The sequence below is a fragment of the Phodopus roborovskii genome, unplaced genomic scaffold (genome assembly GCF_943737965.1).
Source record: "Phodopus roborovskii unplaced genomic scaffold, PHOROB, whole genome shotgun sequence".
In the NCBI taxonomy this organism is placed as follows: domain Eukaryota; kingdom Metazoa; phylum Chordata; class Mammalia; order Rodentia; family Cricetidae; genus Phodopus; species Phodopus roborovskii.
In genome coordinates this window covers 10,481,990-10,501,012 of record NW_026126516.1, presented here as the reverse complement: position 1 = coordinate 10,501,012, position 19,023 = coordinate 10,481,990, and the positions used below count along the sequence as shown (strand labels likewise).

Sequence of the window (19,023 nt, the reverse complement as noted above, 5' to 3'; positions counted from 1 at the left end):
ACAAGACCTGTTTTCATTTTTGTTTTTTATTAAAAACAAAACAAAAAACTATGTAGGTCAGGCCAACCTCATGTTAATAATTTCCCCACCCCAGTCCCCCAAGTGTGGTGATTATAGGTGCCTGCCATTAAGCCTGACTGATACCTTACCTGTATTATTATTATTTACAAAATTATATTTGTCTGTCACGTGTGTACGTGTCTGTGGTATGGCACACCTGTAGCCCTGCAGACAATGTGGAGGGCTGGTTCTCTCCTTTCCCTATGTGAGTCCTAGGAGCAAACACGCTGTCAGGCTTGGGAACAAGCACCTTCCCTGCTGAGTCATCTTGCTGGCCCTGTATTTTAGTTTTTTGTATGTGTACACACATGAGCATGTGCTATGATGTGTGTGGTAGAGGCTAACTCTGACTCCACCCTTCTCCCCACACATGTTCTGACATTGAAGCCAGGTCACCAGGCTCGCAAGGCGAGCGCCTTTACTGGGTTGGCCATCTTGCTGGCCCCAAGACCTTCTTTTCTTTGAGACAGGAGTCTGTGTTGCCCTGGCTGGCCTGGGGCTCAATATGTAGCCCAGGCTGGCCTTGAACTCATGGGGACTATAGAGAATATCTATCCATAAATATTTTTGGACATGATATTTTAAGACTGCACATTAGAAAACAGAAGATAGGGTGCTTAAAGGCTCAGACTGCAAATTTTATTTTAGTTTTTAACACAAATGCCTTTTCTTTCTTTCCTTGAGAAACAGTAGCCAGCCTGGAACTTGCAATCCTCCTGCCTCAGTTCGGGGATTAACTACTGTACTCAGCTGTCTTGTTAGAGAGAACTTTGAGTTTACTTGTCTCTGCCATGCTTCCAATACAGCTGTGCACACTCAATGTGGCTCAGTATTCCATTCCAGACTCCTTGATGCTGGGCCCTTGTTGGGGATGCATGACTCACTTTGTCCTGTCTGCTCATCTTCAGTCTGCTTCTACCAACACACACCACATGTACTTTCGACTTACTTTTGAAAAAGTGTGTAATTTATTTACTTTGTGTGTGTGTGTATCGTGTGTGGCAGGGATGGAGGCACACGTATACCACAGTGTGTGTGGAGGTCAGAGGACAACTTTGGGGAGTTGGTTGTCTCTTTCCACCATGTTGGTCCCAGGTATCCAACTCAGACTGTCAGGCCTGGCAACAGCCACCTTTGTCTGCTGGGCTGTTTCGCTGGCCCCTTCTATGTTCGGTAACGACTTGGAATCTAGAGTTGACTGACTTTAAAGATGTCATCCCCACAGCCACCATCTCTCTGCTTTAGGTGCAAGACAACCTCTACCACGAGAAGCTACCAAGAAGGCTGGGGATGGGGGTGGGGGAGTTGGGGGTGAGAAAGTTTATTAAGAAAGAGCGAGCCAGCCATGCGTTTCTGGGAGATTCTAGAATGCACTTGGTATTGATCTGGGTCTGTCAAGAAAGCAGAAAAGGAGACTGGAATAAAGTGTCTTGGCAGTGAATGAGGGAAGCTAGGCTGTTACCAATGGAAAACGAGGGTGGCCAAACCCTGCAATCCTTTAGTCATCATCACCCAGCAGAGGTGTCTGTGTCTCTCTGCAGCAGACTCAACATTGAGGACCATGGCCTTCATGCAGAGCCTTTCCAGAGAGAGGACAGGAGTCACTGGGATCAGTAAACTGAGGCAGGGAGTGTGGCAGCCACCGTCACCACACAGAAAGTCCAGGTTGGGCTGCTTGAAACAGTGTCTGGACGAGCTATGGTTGCTGCACAAGGCTTGCCAGGCCAATCTAGCCGATGCTCCCACATGGGTGGGAGGTGGCTCACGAGGCCCACTTTCAGTAATCAATAGCTGCTGGGGAAGGAGTCTGCCTTCCCAAGGGGTGTGGCCCCTAGCTGGCATTGCTACTACAGTGCACAGCTCCATCTCATGTGCATGGGCAACATCAATTAGACTCTGAGCGTTTTCAGTGATGAGAACAGGGCCAGAACTGAAACTACAGAGAACTAAATAAAATCATATTTTATTTTTGAGTACAGGGTCTCTTTATAGCCCAGGCTGATCTCAACTTATGGCAATTCTCCTGCCTCAGCTTCCCAAGTATTGGGATTACAGCAATGAGTCTCACTGCCTGGCTAAAATTTAAGCATCTAATTTTGAAGTACATGTCAAGTAAAAAAAAATTGAAATTCACGTCTAGATCACAGCAGAGCCACAGTACAAGCAGCTTCACACTGAGAATACCATGTCAACAGGAGCACCTGGCCCCTGTCGCCCAGACCTGCATACCTGGAAGTGAGGGCTGGAAACACACTTGGCTAACTGTCGGAAAAGAGGCTCCATGATCTTCACAAATTCCGATGGTTCGATTACATCTAAAATCTCCTCTAATTCATTTAAGAACATCACTTCTTTTGGACTGTGAGTCTTTGGCCAGTATTTGAGAAGTGCCATTACCACCTGAAAAACAACAACAGCAAACAAGGTGATGCCCATGAGATGCCAATACCGGACGCCCCCACTGCAACGCCACACAGGAGACGATGCTAAGAATCAGCACTAGCATGCTTTTCTCTTTCTCATCAGCAGTCTAGTTTCACACGCTCTTTTTTTTTTTTTTACTGTATGAATGTGGCCGTGCCCATTATCAAACGCCAGCCATAGAGGCAAGCTCTGCTGGTGTTAGTGAAAATCCTACTGTCTATTCGATGCAGCGCACTTCTGACACTCAGAAGTTCACTGGCCAAGTGAGCTTTAATAGTGTGCTAGTGTGCACAGTTTTTCACACTTTAGTATCACCTTAATGTGGCCCATTCCTTCTGATCATCAGTGGAGACAGTGCAGAATGTGTTCTAGGGTGGAAACAGCTAGTTCTGACATTGTTAGCAACATTCATACATATGCACAATCTACTTCTCAAGTTAACTATTTGTATGTACACACACACATACACATACACGTTTCCAACTCTGTTAAAATATATCGAAAGAGTATTGTCAGTGAAGCAGACGTTAAGCTTGCATTCGCTGTGGGTGCTGGACCTGAGCTGGAATCAAGCTCTGTGTGATCATCTGGAACTTGAGATCCAGTGCTTGGTCAGGAGGAAGCATTCAGCAGCCATGGCCTTGATCTAGAGCAATGCTACTTAGTTTGAGGTCACAGTGCTTTCCTAATCTGTGGCTACTGTACATTATTCTCTTCGTTGCCTAAGTCAGCTATAAAGAGTATCTGCCAGGCAACTTTAAAAAAAGAAAACAAACAAACAAACAAACAAAAAAACCTCCTGTTTTTTCAAAATGTCTTACAGATTATACCAGAAGAAAACACTGGATTTTGTTCAATGAAGATTAACTTCAGTTTTAGAGTTTTGCTATCTCGGGTCTAAAAAGTACAATGAGTACCAGCAGGCACAGTGTCATAAGGACACATGTGCACACACTGTGTACACACAACTGTGAACACGCCTGCACATGCCTGCACATGCACGCAAACAGGCAGCTGTGAGGCCATACATGTGCACACACTGTGTACACACAACTGTGAACACGCACATGCCTGCACATGCACGCAAACAGGCAGCTGTGAGGCCATACATGTGCACACACTGTGTACACACAACTGTGAACACGCACATGCCTGCACATGCACGCAAACAGGCAGCTGTGAGGCCATACATGTGCACACACTGTGTACACACAACTGTGAACACGCACATGCCTGCACATGCACGCAAACAGGCAGCTGTGAGGCCTTGTTTGTAAGGCAAGATGAAGATGAAAAATTAGAGATGGGAAAGGAGACCTTTATCCTGGGATCTAGTTTGAGTTTCGTTGGCTGAGGACTCAAGAAATCTCAACACAACTTACAAAACCAAGCATGTGCAGAGAACACTCTTTTCCTAATGACGGGCTCTAAACACTGATGCTGACAACAGGGTGTGCTTGCTCGGAGACTGGACGGTGTTCCCGCTCCCTTTAATGCCCCCCCATCTAAGCAACCCACTTCATGAACCCTGCCCTACAGTTTCATTTATAAAAGACAATCCCTTTATCACTTTTATTTCGCCTGTGGCTATCAGAAGATAGCCTGCGGGGACTGGCTCTCTCCTTTCACCACAGACTCCAGGGATTGAACCCATGTTGTCAGCCTCAGCATCAAACACTTTATCCACTGAGCAACCTCACTGACCCACAAAGAGAAATTCCTTAAGAGAAATAAGCAAATAGTTCATATTGTTTAAACTGTGCCTAATTTTTAAACTTTTAATATAAATGTATACAAAATTATTCATTCACTCACCCACTCATTGATTGACTGATTGATTGATTGCTTTTCTGAGACTGTTTCTCTGATAGCCCTGGCTGTCCTGGAACTCAGAGATCCACCTGCCTGGCATGCCAGTAGCTTTTAAGGTCATGTAGGAGCTGCACAGCACCACTAATTTGGACTGATTTGCTGGAAAAGCCACAATTTCTGAGTCACACAGGTCTTATTCCTCATCTCTGGGATCTCATGAGCCTTTCGGGTTGTGTGTACACGGAGCAGGACCGCAGGAGTGCATGCCAGGCGTGATAAGGCTAGACCACAGAAGCCCTAGGCCCCAGGTTCACGGCCTGGTCCCTGCGGGGGTGAGGAAACATGTCAGGGGCCCTGCCTTGAGTTTCTGGGGAGCCTGTCCTGGTGTCGGAACAAAATAGTGGCTGCCAAGACAATTGGGACATCCATTAGCTGAAGGAGACAGGCAGGCCGAAGCACGCACGGTTACATAAAATCTCTCATGAGCCTCTATCCTGGCAACAAAGCAAATCCTAACTATGTCTAATGTGGCCAGGACACTTTGGAGTGCATGAAAATATCAGTTACGGGTCAGCAAATGCCCTTTACAGACTGCAGTCTTTGGAGTGGACACTGTGATGGGCAATCTCCACTGTCAGCTTGACTGGGTCAAGGAGCGCCCCAGGCACGGGTGAGACCTGCAGGTTCACCTTCTGGGCTTTTCCTGAGGACTAGCTGGAGGGTGGCACCGCCCCAGGGGCTTGAGTCCTAGACCGAGTCAACAACTGGGAAAGGAGACTCTCAGGCAGCTGGGACCCGGCCTCCCCATTTTCAAGGAGTCTAAGCTGCAGGCTCCTGAGCCCCAGCTCTGCGCTGCTCTCACAGGAGGCAGACCCCGCCTTCCTGTAAGTCACTGCCTGTGGGGAACTGATTGCAGTGACGGATGTTCCACACGGCAACCAGGAGCCTGGGGGGCTGCACCGTAGGTTTGTGTGTGCTACCTGTACACACCCCTTCCTAGTTCACACCTGCACCCTTAGCAAGTGCTCACTGCTAAGTCGGACACAACGGCCTGTGCACTGTCATAAAATGTGAATTTCAAAGCAAGAGATTTGCCAGCTGAGTCTGAGTGCTTTGTATATTTTAAAAATGAGCGCCTGTTTTCCACAGCTGGACAGTGATGTCATACCATCATCTTTCAACAGGAACTATCAAACAACAGCTTGGGATGAAGCCACCACACCGAGTGTGTGGGGTTTGTGGCTTGTTGGTGCAGGGTCCTGCCAGAGGCCGGTAGCAATGTTCACGTGAGACAGCATGCTCGCTGTCTATTGCTTCCTGCAGTTAAACTCACCCCTCACAAAGCTGCCGACCGACCTGTCACCACACTGCATTAGTGGGACGGAGACTTTAGACGTGTCCCCTGAGTGTATGTTATGCTCAGAAGGATGGAGAAACAGAGGTCCATCTGGGGTCAGGCTGCCACAGGGTCCGGCAGGCTAGAGGTGCTCTGGGTGGGAGAAGCCTGTCTGTGGCAAATGTGGATTTAATATTTGATGTATTCTTTATTTATCACAGAGTATGAGAAACACACACAAAGAAAAATCATGAGAGAAAACAGTATACTTTCTGTTTTTGATTCCTTACTGTAAAAGGGGCAGAGAGAGCACGTGGAACTGCTTTTCTTTTAAAAGTAAATTATTTGTGTGTGTGTGTGTGTGTTGCAGGGAGAAACCTGAATGATCACGCAAGTGTACTCAGGCATGTATGTGAATGCTTGCAGAGGCCGGGAATAGTGTCTGACCACCTGGAGGTGGAGTTACAGGCAGCTATGAGCCATCATCTGGGTGCTGGGGTCCTCTGAAAGAGCAGCCAGTGCTCTGAACAGCCGAGCCACCTCTCCAGCTCCTCTTTCCTTCCTCTGAAATGGAGTATTGCTACATAGTTGATAATCTACCTAGCACAGCCTACTAAGCCATGTCTGGTTGGAACCGTACACCTTAAATGGATGAACTGCATGGGCTATAACTGTATCTCAGGTTATTTTTAAAAAAAGTGAACTCAAATGCTTATTCTGGCTGACATCTGACGAGACAGATTTTGTTAATTTTGGCTACATTTTTGATCGATTGATTTTTTTAGTGGAGGTGCTAGAAATTAAATTTTTAAATAATTAACAAAGATAGCTGAGCAGTGGTGGCGCACGCCTTTAATCCTAGCACTAAGGAGGCTGAGGCAGGAGGATCTCTGGGTTCAAGGTCAGCCAGGGCCACACATCACAGTGAAACCCTGTCTCAGAAAACCAAAAGAATAAATAGAAAATTTAAAAAATCTAATAAAGATAAAAAATACCAATCAGAAATCCAACCCAAAAGTCAGCAGCCTAACCTTCACTTACTGTTCAGTGACTTTAAAATAACACTAGCTTAGGAGAGACTCCTCTCGTGAGTATAAGTGACTTACACTCTTGCTGCCATGCCTGTGACCGAGTCATGCCACAGTCTGTCAAATGTGCAGGACTGCTCTGGGCCCAGGCTGGCAGCCACATGTGCCATGGCAGTACCATGTTCCAAGGTATGAGACAGGGTAGCAAGCTTATTATAGAAAACCGTCATTGCAGAAAAAGAACTTGCAGGCAAACTACCACACTCAAACCTCCAACCCAGGAGTGAGACCAGCTTCCCCCAGTGTCACTGCTGAGGACGGCAAGGACACCCGCAGGGCAGCACGGTAAAATGTGTGGCACGATGGTCGCTCAGGGAGAAGCATGGCCAATGGTCAGGGCCCAGGGAGAGAGAGCACTTACTGGTTCAGTGAGGGTGCTGTCCTTCTCCAAAAACTGCACGACACAGTACGCCAGCTGGAAGGGATGGGAGAGAGCGGTCACTTCAGCATGGAAACTCCCTTCTAGAACAACGAAAAATGGCTGCATATGGCTGAAATGCTGCCCTCGTCCACCAAAACTGCCACCCACAGGACTCTGAGAGGAACCTCAGGGAAGTACCTTTGGGGCTGATGCTCAGTGGATAATTCTTTCCCTGCCAACCTGTGATAGATTTCATAGCCAGGCCCAGTCCCCAAAACCATAAAAACCAGGGGACATCTTTCAGAAGGACACCACCAACAAAGCAACCAAGTGAAATGAGGTGTGTGATTTTTGAAGATTAGAATGGACAAGCAATATAAAAAACGGAGAAAAATGTTTAATTCAATCATCTACCAGAAATTTCTGAGCTCCTCTTATTTTCCCTTTGAGGCAGTTTTTATATGTAGCGCAAGGTTTCTGCAACCCTCCTGCCTCAGCCTTGGAGTGGTTAGATTATAGGCGTGCACCACCGTGGCCAGCTTCTTTTGTTCAACAATGAGTATGGGAACAAGCCAACTGCACCCGCTAACTCGAGATACCAATCAGAAAACAAGTGGCTATTTCCTGGGAACCCAATGCCATTCGAGTCAACAAAAAATGTCCCTTCTGTAATGTGCCCCATGCCACCCACTTCCAAGGAACTCTGGAGAATGGAATTATTTTTAATTTTTAGACAGGGTCTTGCAATATACAGCCCAGGCTGGCCCCAAACTCATGACTGCTCCTGCCTCTGCCTCCTGAGTGCATGTGTGTGCAAATGTGTGTGATGTTTGTGCATGTGAGAGGCCACAAATGTACATGAGTGTGAACGCATGTGGAGGCCAGAAGTTGACATCGGGTCTTTGTCTCAATTCTTTCCACCTTGTGTCTACACATTAAGGCAATGTTTCTGAACCAGGAGCTAGTCTAGCCAGCCAGCTTGGTCCTGGGATCTTGCCTTTACCTTCTGAGGCTGGACACACAGGCGGCCTATCACGTCTTTTTTTTAAGATTTATTTATTTTTATTCTATGTGCATTGGTGTTTTGCCCCTGCAACTTGAATTGAAGACCAATGTGAGTTGCCATGTGGGTGCTGGGAATTGAACCCGGGTCCTCTGGAAGAGCAGCCAGAGCTCTTAAGCACCAAGCCATCTCTCCAGCAGCCTACCACATCTTATCTGCCATTTATGAGAGTTCTAGGGATCTCAACTCTGGTCCTCATATTTAATGGCAAGCATTTACACAACAAAGCCATCTCCCGACCCTCTCCCAAATTTTGTAAAAAGGACTGTCTGCTTTCTTTCACTGCAGTGCAGTGATAAGCATGGGGAGGACCACTCCCTGTGGAGGCGTGCAGCTGTGCTCAGGTGGCCTTACCTGGGGGTGGTAGACACTCAGGGATTTCACTTTGTGCAAGGGCAGCAACACCTTCAACAGGAAAATCTTGTGCTCTTCCTTCAGTGGTAAGGCAAACCCATTAATTATACTGTGGCGAGAGAACCCAGTGTGAGCATCTGCACATCCCGATTGCAGTCAGGTGTCCTGCCTGCTCTTTTAGCTTTTGCTTTCAGCACGGAAAGCCAATGGGCAAGACATTTATGTCAGAACAAAGAGGGCACTGGTAGGAACAACCACTGCATCACAAAGGCCTCCAGGAGCACAGCCATTTTATCTTTGTTTTTTGTATTGGGGCACAAGTCACATCACGGGGGTGGGGGGGGTGGGGGGGTGGTAAACGGCAGGGGATGAAGGGATCCAGCCCCAGGTCTCCCCACCCACCACGTTCCTTTAAGACGTCTACATTTCTGGGGGTAATTCCAGATCATTATCCTTGTGTGAACTGGAGTGTCCCCCACCCCTGGTGTGCAGACTGGGTGTGGTTTATTCTGTAGGAGAGGCACACCCAAGAAGAGCCTCCACACTGAACATTCACTGGCTTATCTATGAGGTTTCAGATCAGGCAAAGTGAACAACTGCTTCTCAGAGCTAGAGTCAGAACAATGGTAACTCGGTCCTCCCGGAGTCATGCCCCCCTCCCATACCCATCAAAGGTGGCCAGCACATCTGGAGGGGGATGTTGGGTGGACCCGGAGTTCGAGGAAGGATTGAAAAGACAGCGTGGTGAGATTTACACTTAACACAGTTCACACCACCCCTGTACATGACAGAGGGCCACACCAGGAGGAACCTGACCTTTCTTCCCATTCAATACAAGTAATTTGCCCAAGGTCACATGACTGGGAAGGGGCACTGTGAGCCACACTAAGTAAGCCATGTTGTGATGACAGACCATCCTAAGTCCAGCCACTTTTTCAAATCCTATCTGAAGCAGCAACTTGAGAGGGACCAGACCCACCAGACAACAGTTTCCTTGTGTGTGTGTGTGTGTGTGTGTGTGTGTGTGTGTGTGTGTGTGTGTGTGTGTGTGTTGGGGTGGTTCAGGCTCAGACAACAGGTTCAGAGGCTGCAGGGAACCAGCAGACCTTACATAGAACCAGGTGTCTTCACCGCAGAGCTACTCAGAGCCTTAAGCTGCGAGCAATGCCCATGGTTCCCCTTGAGGCCCTGGAGGGAGCACTGTCCTGTGCTTGGCTCCAAGGAAATCTTGAGAAACAGTGGCTCAGGGGGTCTTACATTATTTCTACAGGCCATTAGGGAAAAAGTAAAAACTTTACTCAGAGTAAGATGATGCAAAACTGAATTATATATATGAAAAGTCAACAGGTTGAAGCAACTTACAATATTAGCATTTACTCAACACCTTATATACATAATCTAATCTTCAAATAAGCTTGTAATATCAATCTTCTTCTGTAACTATTTTTAACACTACTAGAGGAGGAAAAAACTCAAATCCCATAGTTTCCATAGTAATGGATTGAGGGCTCTGCCTACGGGGCCACAAGGATGGAAGTGAGTTGTTGTTTGCGCCCTTTATGAGTTCACCAACTTCCTTCTCCTTGCGTGAAACTCTACTTCCACCCTTTCAGGACCTGGCTGAAAGCTCTGTGCGCTGGAGGGGACAGAGCCAATGAGTTAGACCATCCTGGGTATCAGCTCTACTATAGCCTTGCTGCCAGGGACAGGAACTCACCTTCCCAGTATTTCCAGTAATTCTGCTATGCCATTGTGATGCTCTGTCTCATAAATAAACCTGGAACACACAATACGTCATCAGCACTGGACCCTGAGTAAACGCTGTAGACACCACAGCAACCTGAACGAGGAAACAAAGGCCGCAGGAGAAGCCCAGGAGCCTGCAGCAGCGTGCTGTGCCGACACCTTTCAGGGATACGCTCCGGTGTCTGCAGAGCCCACAAAGCCCAAAAGCCTGCAACTGAGGACCTGGGGAGGCAGACAGCCTGTGTAGCTCAAGTGGCTTCCAACATTTTAGTCTGAAAAACTTCAAGTATCCAGGAAAGTTGAAGAAAGCCCACAGCCAACACCCGTGTTTTAACCACTGCCAGGTTCAGCCAATGGCGGTTTGCACTGTTGTTCGCCCGTGTTTACATCTGTCCAGCCTTCTGGCCTGTTCTGCTAAGCCACCTTGCTTCCTGCAGCTTTTCAACGTAAGGTGATGTCTTACTCAGTTTTAAAGCCTCCAATCGCCACGGCTAGAAGCGCCTCTGCCCTACGGACACCACCCCTGCTTCCTCAACACGTCTCTTCCTGTGAGTACTCCCTGCCCACCCTACCTGACGCAGGCTCCCAAGGGAGCTCTGGAAATATGCACCCCACTCTCTGTACCAGCCTGTCTCCTTCCAGACGGGGACAAGGCCTTCCTGTGAACGTGTTTCTGGTCCTAGGACCAAGGCTGGCATCTGTGTACTGCTTAAACATGTCTATCAGGTGAGTGAACAGGGGAATGTCCACCCCAGAGGTGCCCCATGGAAGCCGAACCCCAGCTATTTGACTCTTGGTGGTCTACAGCAGCAGGGCAGTGCATTTAGGACATGGGACAGTGGAAGTGGCCCCTGCCCATCATCAGAGGGAGTGCCTCCCTCAGAAGCAGCTTAGTGAAGCTTCTGGCCCAAATCTATCAGCATCCTGAGTCAAACTGAGTAGCGACCCTGTACCTAAAGGCACAGAAGTAAGTATCCAGACTCAACAGGCCGAGACATCTCCGTATTCTCAAATGGCCAGGCCTCCCTGATGGCCCTGAGGAAGGTAATGTCAGATCCATCAAGAGGGGGGTGTGCGGGGGGGGGGGGGGAGCAGAGTCTGTGACCCCAGGCTAGACAGCATGTGGGCAGGCTCCAAGGCCACTGGCAGCCAGACACAGAAGCATGAAGGCGTGCTTGGTTGTAGTCCAAAAGTATGGCTGCGAGGGCACTGCCAGCGGACATCAGGATGCGAGTCACACCCGCTTCCTCCCCCCCCCCCAGCACAGAGCCGGTCATCAGTCAGGCTTCAGCTGCCAGTGCGGGAAGTGAGCGCCCGGGCTTGCTTTTCAGCCTTCCTGAGTTACGGGAGGATGGTGGTTGTTGTATGGCACGTGGCTTTCCACATTAGTATCATCTTATGAGAGCCTCTTAGTCCTAAGAACTTGTACCTGACTGTGTAAGAGAGAGGGGAGGGGAAGAGCTCCCAGAGGGGGCGGTCTGGGAAGCAGAGCGGACATCAGAGCAAGCTGGAGAGCTCACTCTACAGTACAACCCCAGACTGATCTGAACCCGGGCTCCAGCTGCTGCTTAGAGCAGTCTCCCATTGGGTACGCAGCACTGCACCTCGGACAAAGAGGTGGACCCACTGCCCTTCCCGAGGAGCGGAACTGTCCTGTGGTTTGCCTCGATACCACCAAGGGTGGAAATAAGTGGCACTGATTTGAGGCTAATCCCCTGAGGAGACTGGCGGCTCCTCCTGACTCCCACCGAGGTTGCCGAGGCTAGCTAGGAGAGGCAGCTCATGCCTGTAATTCCGACACTGATAAGGTGGAGGCAGGATGTTACTGTCAGTTCAAGGTCAGCCAGGCCTCAAAAATAAAATAAAAAATAAATCACAAGGCATGACCAGAGAGCCATGTGGACAGAGACACACAGCAGTGACCAGCCACCCTGGACGACACCATGGGCAGCACAGCACAGCAGTCACGCTGCGCCCAGGTCAAGGACCGACTGAGAGGGGTAACCGGTGGTGACCTAAGCCATGGCACTGGGTAGGGCAGCAGGAGAAGGCCTGGCTGCCTGCTGGCCTGGCTGGCCGCCAGGGAACCACTTGCTAAAGCCAGCGTTGGGTCGCTTGTTGGCTCACACCAACAAACCGACTCACAGAGAAATCACAAGCAGCAATCTTAGCTTTCAGTAAGTTAAACCAAACTGTTTAAAGCTGCATTTTCTTACAAGACCCTTACCCAGAATGCTGGGGACCATCAGTCTACATTGTCAGGAGTCATTCAGAGCCACATTTGCATATGCATGAGATATGTCTTGGGATATGACTCAAGCTAAAACCAAAAATCCAATTACTCTATTCAATTACTCTTTACACAGAGTTGGAAGGTAATGCTATGTAATATTTTTAGCTTGGAGACAGGCTCTCTTTATGCTGTCCAAGCTGGTCTGTAAGTAACTATTAGGTTCAAATGATCCTTCTGCCTCAACTTCCTGGGCAGCTGGGACTGTAGGCACGAGCTACCATACCTGGCCGTTCTTGCATTTTTAACTATGACCTGTCACACGAGTCAGGCATGGAATTTTCCACTGTGGCATCATGTTAGTGCTCAAAGTACTCACTTTTTTTTTTTTTTTTCCCCCTGTTTTGGTTCTTTGAGATGGCTCAGCTGTTAAAGGCAAGGCTCGAAACCAAACATATTCAAACTTTTAAGTGTGTGCATTTCTGGGTCGGGACACTGAACACTCACAGTTCTGTGCTGCCATGATCTGGGAAACTGACTCTTCCTGACTCTCCACATGGAAAATTGACAAAAGATGCAAGCCAATTGGGGATTCTAAGTAATGCGCTTGCTTTGGAGCGCACATATAAAAACAAGTATGGAAAAGATGGCCTAAGGGGGGAAACACAAAACTGCCACGCTGTAGCATTCACCCTTTAGTGAGAACTACTGGGTCATGTGATGCCCTGTGCATAGATGACTGAGTGCCCCGCCCGGGTGATCAAGGTAAGCTTTAGGCGCCATAGGAGACATCGCCACTTCCACACTGGTTAGTCAACAGATTTGGGATTCTGGTGTCTGATCAAAACCACTAGTCCTGGGGACACAAACACTACAGCCAGGCCTATTTCAGGGCCAAGAGACTGGGATTTAAGTAGCCCGCACTCTGTGCAGAGCGTGAGTTCAGCTGGGTAATGCTCTCCTGAGGAAGCAGAGCTCCAAGAAGTGAAAAGCAGGAGCTGACATCATTCCCCGACTGCAGTCAGCACGGCAGGGCTGGGCTGGGCCCCACTGCAGAGACAGTTTATATCATGAGGGGCCTGGCGAGGGCTCGAAGGGAAGCCATACGACGAGGGCCCAGCATCATACTATGCCATCGGGCAAAGGGCACACAGGCCGAGAAGACCAGGAGGCCCACGTAAGCGGCTCAGTCTCACGTCTCGGCTCCCCTTTCTTGGCCACTTCCAGTCACTGTGGGGAAGGAAGGACCGGAAGGACCAGGCAGGCATAGGCAGGCCCTGGCCCCCAGCTAGCCTGTGAGAGACTTACTTTATATCAGATGGGTATCACACAGCTGCCATCACTGCTAAGATTTGTTACTTTTAGGCTTCCCTGGAAGCTGACCCAAGAAGAAGCCAAGAATTACAAGATAGCCTTGGTAAAGTTCCAGATACTAGTAAGAGAGAGCTAAACAAATGAGGCTGGGCCCAGTGACACACACCCTTCACCCCGGCAGAAGCAGGAGCTCACTGGCTAGCCAGTTAGAGGCTAGCCAGGGCTACAGAGCCACACAGGCTTCCACCAGCACCCACTCTGTACGCTGGTGCCACTGAGGCTGCTCCTGGGGAGGAAGGGCCGGTCAGCTGGGTGGACTTCCTGGGGAAGCAGGTTTAAGGGCTCAAAGCAAGGCGGGGCAGGCAGGACAGCCTGGGACGCTGTGGCTGCTGTGTGGCTGCACACGTTAACCAGACAGCAGCAGTGGTACGCAGCATGACAGTGAAACCCTGGCTCATCTGGACCTCTATGCAGCTGAGGCTGGCCTGAGCTGCGGTGATCTTTCTGCCTCGGCCTCCCAGACCCGGGGGTTACAGGCATGAACCTTCATGCTCACCTGGGACCTTAGCCCTTACGAATCACCAGGTGATGTCAGACATCGGGGGTCATAGCCATCAATATATTTGAAGGGCCTGGGTAACAGGAAAGCTGTCCTGCTCTACCTGCCGCCAGGGAGCAGAAGCAAGAGTGGACTAAAAGGAAGAGGGCAGCCAGAGCTGCACAGGGAGACAGGGAGGGGCAGGCACAGTGTGATGGTGTGGTGGGGGTCACTGGCAAATGACTAATGCACTGCTCAGTTTCCCTCCCCTGTCTTTGACCCGATAGCATCCAGGGTGGGCCACAGCCACACGGGGACTTACCTATAAAATATATTATTTATCTGTTTCCTGATGTAAGCGCGCAGACCTAAGAACTTCCCGTAGATTCTGTGAAGGGTAGTTTTTAGAAAATCTCTCTCCCGAGGATCCTCGCTGTCAAAGAGCTCTAGAAGCTTTAAGAAAAACACAGCACTCAGTGACAGTGACCATCCTGTAGTTAAGGCCGCTGAGGAACACCTAGCTGTAAAACTTACCTGTAATACAAACTTCTGATCAATATATTTCTTTGCTATATTGGGCTGGAAATCTGGAGACTCTAAAAATCTTAAGAAAAATTCATAAACAAGCTAGGAGAAAAAAAAAAAAAAACACAATGAGTCAAATTACTTGGTATTTCATTAGGTTGATTAAGAACACCTCACATTCAGTCTTTATTTGCTTGAAAACGCTAGACTTAAGAAACACACATACATTCGAAATTAATGCTGAATTGCGTGGCTTAGCATAATTATAGCTGCAGCTGGAATGCTTTTATTCAGCGAGAAGCACAGACTGCTTCTTAAATGGTGCACCGTGCTTTCCATGGCGCTCGGCCACTACACTAGGGGCCATGACCAGCTTGGGGTGGGATCTGCAGTTTGCCCTCTACATGTATCATGAAGTTCTGGGTGGACAGGAACTAAAAGAATTGCCTGGGAGAGGAACACAAAAACACAGACACGGAAACACAACCATTATGGCTCCCTTTGTAAATAAACAGCACAGTTGGCTGGACAGCATGGATGGTCTGTTATAAGTTGTGTGGAAACCAGATGCCTTGAGGTGCAGCATCTGGCTCCTCCCTTCTAAGGACACATGTAAATGTTCTGCTCCTGCTGGCCTCACAGCCAGTCGACCTTGCACCTTACAGGCGTGCTGGGAAGTATCTGTCAGCAAGGAGGCCACATGCACAAGGGCATCGTTAACCCAGGCACTGAAGACTGGAAGCACGCCTGGGAAATGCCCTATACCTGTGCTGGCTGGGTTTACGTCAAACTGACACAAGCCAAAGCCATCTACGAGGAGGGAACCTGTCTTCTCAAGCCTGTAGAGCATTTTCTTAATTAGTGGTTGACCAGGAAGAGCCCAGCCCATGGTGGTGGGACCACCTCTGGGCTGGTGGCCCAGCAAGCGCACTCCATGGCTTCTCCATCAGCTCCTGCCTCGAGGTTCCTGCCCTGTCTTGGATTCCTATCCTGATGTGCTTTGATGATGACCAGTGATGTGGAAGCCTAAGCCAAATAAATCTTTTCCTCTCCGAGTTGCTTTGGTCATGGTGTTTCGTCACAGCAACAGCAATCCTAACTGGGACAAAACCCACATTCAATGTCATTACTAAAGCTACTATCGTCACTAAGGACAGGGAAATAAGCCTACATCTCTGCAGCTTGTGTAATGGATTTTCATAAATTCAGTCAGTCAATCAATCAATCAATCAATCAATCAATCAATCAATCAATCTCTTCCTCTTCTCCGCCCCCCTCCAGTAAAAAGAGATCTGTTTAGATCAGAAACCCATTGGTATTTACACCATTCTATCTGGTGGGAAGTCCAGTACCTGCAGATGAGGCCAGGCTGCTTCTAACGTTGGTTCATCTTCTTCTGGGTCAAATTCTGCTCCCGTGGGATTGGAGGAGGGTGGCAAGGTTCGAAACATGTTAACTGCAAACTAAAACCCACATATTCCATGATCACAACCAGGATACTTAAGTATTTCCAAGAACATTCCAAGGAACACTAAATGATCCTAGCGATAGATGCTTCCCATTGTAAGCTGTTCTTTTTTCTTAAAATTCAGAAGTGGTGTGGGTCTCCAGAGAAGACAGGGACAGACCTGCAGCTTGAAACAGACCGTTCTGGGCATGGGACCACAAAACTGACTGCTATAACCACTCTGACCCTCATCGGTCAAAGACAGCTGACCCCAGTGGATGGTTAAGAGGTTAGCACTGACTTGGGAGACTGTGGCATCCAGTGAGCAGGTAAGCAAAATGCCAGACAAGAACAAGATGACGAAGACCACAGGAAAGACTCAGGAAACAAGGACACCGAGAATACAGCAAAGGCTACATGGCACAGGGTGGGGCCCATAACAACCATGGGAACATAGGACAGCTGAGCAGCTTCTGGGGCAGCTGGAGATCACTTCTGACACAGGACTGCTCACTAGCACAGGAAGGGCTGATGGAGGAGATTGTGTCTGGGGGCTGGCTGATCAGAGCCCTTGGTCTGTCTTGACCTGCACGAAACACTTGATTGGCCAGTGATAGAAACAGCAAAGTCTAGTTTTTCTAAGTCATTGACTTGTTCAGTATTTTGCATTAAGTCTAAATAGGACCTGTTATCTTATAACAAGTATGAACCCACCAAATGCCAGTTACAGTTCTGGATCTGGTAACGGGCTTATAGGTGATCAAAAACTCCTTGCCCCATCATCAGGAGGCAGAGGCGGGCAGATCTCTGTGAGTTCAGGACCCGCCTTGTCTACATAGAGTCCCAGGATAGGCAGAGTTGTTAACACAGAGAAACCCTGTCTGGGTGGGGGCGAGTCCTTGTCCCACATTGTCAAAAACACAAATCCAAATATGTGGCGTAAAGGCCAATGCCAGCTCTCGGAAGCCTCCTGGGAGGTTGGCACTTCAGAGGCCTGGTCTGGCCAAGTGAGCGAGCAGTCGATATTCCCCAGTTCTTTTAAAGGTTTGCTTTCATCGTATGTGTCTGGGTATTTCGCCTGCATGACTGTTTTGTGTGCGATGTGCACGCTTGGTGCCTGTGGAAGCCAGGAGAGGATGCTGGACGTCCTAGAACTGAAGTTACAGATGCTGCAAGCCATTATGTGGTGTGGGGAACTGAACCCGGAACCTCTGCACCACCAGAGACTTCTTTCCTTGCTGTCACTGATACCCAGCTTGCAACCGGGACATTTGTTATGATGTTACCAGCAGCTTCCCGAAGAGTGAAGGAGTACAAGGGAGAAAAGATGGCTGCAAACCCAGGAGCAACGCAAACCACGACAGGAAGAAGGACATTTCTTGGCAGATGGGGGACCGGGACAGGGAGGGCTTCCTGAGGTAACACACTTCGGAAGATCAAGGACGGGGTAAGAAGATGGGGTGGCCCAGTCACACACAGCCTGGGCAGGTCACGAGTCCCTCCCAGGGCCTACCCAACAGAGACAGAACTGACCCTGCCTCAGCAGCCGACTCCCTGTGCTCCCTGCACCTTTCCAGGCTGTGAATGTGTTGGGAGAAGGAAGTTAGAATCGAGTCCTTTGACCACACTGACTGACTGTCCCCTTTCTCCTCAGATGCTAAGCTCCTCAGGCGCTAGGGAGCCTTCACAAATGGCAGACTGGCACTATGCTGTCCGGTACAAGCGCAGGCTCAGGCAGGAGCCGAGCCAGGAGCAGAGTAAGGTGTGTGGATACCCAGGGGGGCCAGCATATGCGCAGCAAGCTGGGGATCCAGAGGATGCTGGTGATGCTGAACACCGTCCCACAGCCATGGACATGAGAGTGAAGCACCGTAGCTTTGGCCCAGCGTCTCCCATGGAAAACCTATAAGCCAATGTATGCCACAGTGACTAATCTAACGGGCTGAACTCATCTTCCTGGAAACCACACAGGCAGTGCCTGCCTCCGTCAGGCTATGCTTGTGTGTGTGTGTGTGTGTGTGTGTGTGAATAAATGGGGTACACAATCGTCATTAAAATGTTTTAAAATTATCAAAATGTATTGCAAAGTGGAATTTCCAAGGCCACACAATCCAAAGGCAAGTTTGCCAGCAGCTAAGACTATACCCCTCTAGGTTTATTTTTAGAACCTACTTATATAAGGAATCAATAACTCAGTCTCTGGTATGAGTGACACTTTGCTGTTTATTTCGTGACTCACTTTCTCTATGCTATTTTGATTTCATCCTTATGAATTTATTTCTATGTCATAAACATAAAATGACACTTCACACCATGTGCTTTTAATATCCTAGTCACCACTTAACCTAATCTAACCGACTCTCCATGAAAACAGTGTTGCAGTTTAATGTTCTAAACACAAACAGGCAACGGAAAAGTTGGGGTATGGTATATTACAGTTTGGGGATGCTTGCCTGGAAAGTGTGAGGCGCTTTAGGTCCAATCATCTGTACTGCAGAAAGCAATACTCACAACTAAACCAAAACCCTAAAGCCAAAAAATTAACCCCATTTCAAGGTATCAGCGTTGGCTCAGTTGTTAGGAGCACTCATTCTTGAGAAGGACCTGGGTTCAATTCCCAGCACCCACATGGAGACAACTCACCACTTCCTCAGGCACAAGGCATGCATGTGGTGCCTAGACATACGTGCAGACAGAGCACATGCTTTTTCTTTAATTTGCTTCA

General features: G+C 48.8%; 1 protein-coding gene across 8 annotated transcripts in view; it reads right to left on the bottom strand.

Annotated features, from left to right (window-relative positions):
- Ppp2r5c (protein phosphatase 2 regulatory subunit B'gamma) overlaps window positions 1–19,023 on the bottom strand; it is a 114,534-nt gene that overhangs the window by 15,676 nt on the left and 79,835 nt on the right. For all 8 annotated transcript variants that reach the window (XM_051196612.1, XM_051196614.1, XM_051196613.1 and 5 more), the window contains 7 exons: window positions 16,204–16,314; window positions 14,861–14,953; window positions 14,649–14,779; window positions 10,216–10,275; window positions 8,499–8,607; window positions 7,082–7,135; window positions 2,290–2,460 (listed from right to left, as the gene is read on the bottom strand). In XM_051196612.1, coding sequence (XP_051052569.1) covers window positions 2,290–2,460; window positions 7,082–7,135; window positions 8,499–8,607; window positions 10,216–10,275; window positions 14,649–14,779; window positions 14,861–14,953; window positions 16,204–16,314 — 729 coding nt within the window. The remainder of the gene's footprint in view (window positions 1–2,289; window positions 2,461–7,081; window positions 7,136–8,498; window positions 8,608–10,215; window positions 10,276–14,648; window positions 14,780–14,860; window positions 14,954–16,203; window positions 16,315–19,023) is intronic.